This window comes from Austrofundulus limnaeus, unplaced genomic scaffold (assembly GCF_001266775.1).
Source record: "Austrofundulus limnaeus strain Quisiro unplaced genomic scaffold, Austrofundulus_limnaeus-1.0 Scaffold104, whole genome shotgun sequence".
Classification (NCBI taxonomy): domain Eukaryota; kingdom Metazoa; phylum Chordata; class Actinopteri; order Cyprinodontiformes; family Rivulidae; genus Austrofundulus; species Austrofundulus limnaeus.
This window is the reverse complement of record NW_013952506.1, coordinates 1,513,950-1,516,668: the sequence shown is the minus strand read 5'-3', so window position 1 is coordinate 1,516,668 and position 2,719 is coordinate 1,513,950. Positions and strand designations below refer to the sequence as shown.

Below are 2,719 nucleotides of genomic sequence, written 5' to 3'. Positions count from 1 at the left end.
TGAATTTAGGTTTGTTAAATGTTTTTTTTTTTTGTCTTTTTAATAATAAAAAAATTAAATCACTTTACAGTATTAGAGGGGATCCCAGTCTCAGAAGTTTAACAAAGCTATTAAATGTTCAAGTTATGGATGATGTTTAAATTACCCTAGTGTTAGTTTTATCAGGTGGGGGTGGGAGGAACTGTATTATTATACCAGACAGGAGAAGCTGGGGGTTAACACAGTCTCAGATTACTCCTGGCAGGTTAATTCACCTGCCGCTGACAAAATGAATGAGAGCAATTTTGTAAAATAATAAAGTAAAGAAAAGGTCTTGTAAAGGGAAGTGTTTCCATCAAAGAGACAATTGCTTTAGTTGAACTAATAAATGCAGGCTGCTCTGGGCTGTTCCAGGAGGCACGGGAAGCTAAAAAGATCTGCGTATTTCGACAAGACCTTAATATAAGCCCATTACTTATAATTAATGAGCAGAACCCAAACAGCATATAGCCTTTGGTGAGATCAATGGACAGGCTGAGAGAGGATGTGGATGGAGGCTCAAGACGTGAAACCTTTCTGGGCAGCGTGTAGTACGAGATTAATTAGGCATAAACACCACCATTAAAAGCTTCCACTCCACCTTCAGATGAAGTAATGGGTGTTAATAAATGCTCATTTCTCTTGAGTGTGAGATTTTTTATAGCATAGCCTTTATCTTTAAAAAAACATAAAAGTCAGGTTTTTTGACTCATTTAGTAATCCACAAAGAGAATAGGTCAGTGAGTGACTGTTAAATGTATCTGCATAAAAGCATCCTTTTTGAATTAAATACAAATATCAATAAACCATGCTATTGTCTGACCTATTTTCAAAGTCAGAGTGTAAAAGTTTGCACTAAGTACATCGCAGAAGGCTTTTGTGCATGATAATTTAATCATCTGTCTGTCGGATGTGTCGTACCTGCGTCCGCTGAAGCCAGCTGCGCAGTGGCACTTCCCCGTGACGTGGTCGCACACGCCGCCGTTACGACACGAACAGTCTTTGCTGCAGTTGATGCCGTATTTACCCAGAGGGCAGGGCTGGGCACACACTGAACCCTTTGAAAAAATAAAGCCAACAAAACGTTGCACTTTAGCATGCAGTCATGAGGAAACGACTCTCGATTCTAGGGTTTGACTCATCAGGACATAATGATCTGATCTTTACTAAATTCTAAACATATTTAAAATCTAACCTGAGGTATGCAAAAACACTCAGCATATATGTCATTATTTATTAAACAAAGAATACAACCGAAATAGAAATATTCTGCGTGAAGAGCATGATTCAGCAGCTTGTGGAGTCACCTTAAGCTGCAATAACTTGAGGTAGATGTTTTTTGTATTTTGTCTCACAGATGGTTGTGTAGGAATCTTGGCCCATTCTTCTTTACACCATTGCTTCAGTTCATTAAAGCTTGCAAACATGTGTTTCTGGACAGCTCTCTTAATATGCCACCACAGCGTTTCAATTAGATTTGGACTAGAGGCTGACATTTTCTTCAGGAATCCCATGGATCATGTGATTCCCCCGGGATTCTTTCCTTAACTATTGACCACGTGATTGGAATGGTACATGATAAAAAAAATAAAGGACCATCTAATAGGACAAGCCAAAACAGAAACAACATAGGACAGGTCTGCCATGTTGTAGTTTTCTTTCAATAAGTCTAACCTGTAACGCAAGTTAATGAACTACATGACCCAGAAGCCGACCGGGCTTACGGTTGCTGCTTTCCACTGGAATTCAAAGAACAGCAGCAATGGAGGGAGCAAACACCAGCAGAGAAACCAATGTGGTAAAAATTGATTTGCAACGTAAAGTCTGAAGTAAAGCCCTGAAGCTCACAGAACTGGCAGGAAAGAAATAGGGAGAAGCTCAAATCCAATTCWTCATATTGCCTAAAGACTAAATAAAGAAACAAATGGGAGTGGTACAGGAGCTGGAGCCATGCTGAATGGGAGCAGGAGTCATTTTACCAGGAGCAGGATGGGACAGGAATTGTCTTTTACTCTGGATTGGGATGGGACAGGAGTGAAAACCGTCACCCTCTAGTTTAGACTTTGCCTGGACTGTTGCACCTGCTTGATAGCGAAACTGTTGTAGATTTGTAGACCCAGTTTGGGCCAAGCTTCGTCTGTCGGATGGATGGCCTCACATTTGACTCTTGTAAACTTTGGTTTGCAGGGGAGCTAATGGTCGACTCAATGACTGTAAGGTGCCCAGGTCCTGTGGAGCCTAAATCTTCACCCGTCGACCACCATGTTGGTTGAACAGTTGGTATAAGGAGTTCTGCTGATGTGCTGTGATCAAAGCATCTCTACTTTGGTCTCATCTACTCAAAAGTCTCGGCTCCAAAAGTTCTGCAGTGGTGCCATGTTCTGCTTTCAAACCAGCCATGTTTTTTCAGTCTTTTTCTAACTGTACTGCCTGTAGAGACTAAGAAAGGGCTCTGAGAACTGTACAGCCTGACCATGGGCTGAATTTGTTGGGACGTCAACTTCTTGGAAAATGGGCAGTTTTGTTAAATGTTTCCCCACTTGTGATTTTTTGTTTTTCACTGTGGAATGGTAGAGTACAGGTTGTTCGGAAATAACCCTTCTCAGATTGAAGGGCAGCAACAGTTTTCCTCCTTGGCATTGAGTGAACACACACACACACACACACACACACACACACACACACACACACACACACACAC

The 2,719-nt window shown here is 41.3% G+C and overlaps 1 protein-coding gene across 1 annotated transcript in view; it reads right to left on the bottom strand.

Moving 5' to 3' along the window:
* The window catches only part of megf11 (multiple EGF-like-domains 11), a gene marked incomplete in the record, with an annotated part of 85,176 nt that overhangs the window by 35,797 nt on the left and 46,660 nt on the right, over positions 1 to 2,719 (bottom strand). The window contains 1 exon segment of the mRNA XM_014013685.1: positions 940 to 1,076. Coding sequence (XP_013869139.1) covers positions 940 to 1,076 — 137 coding nt within the window.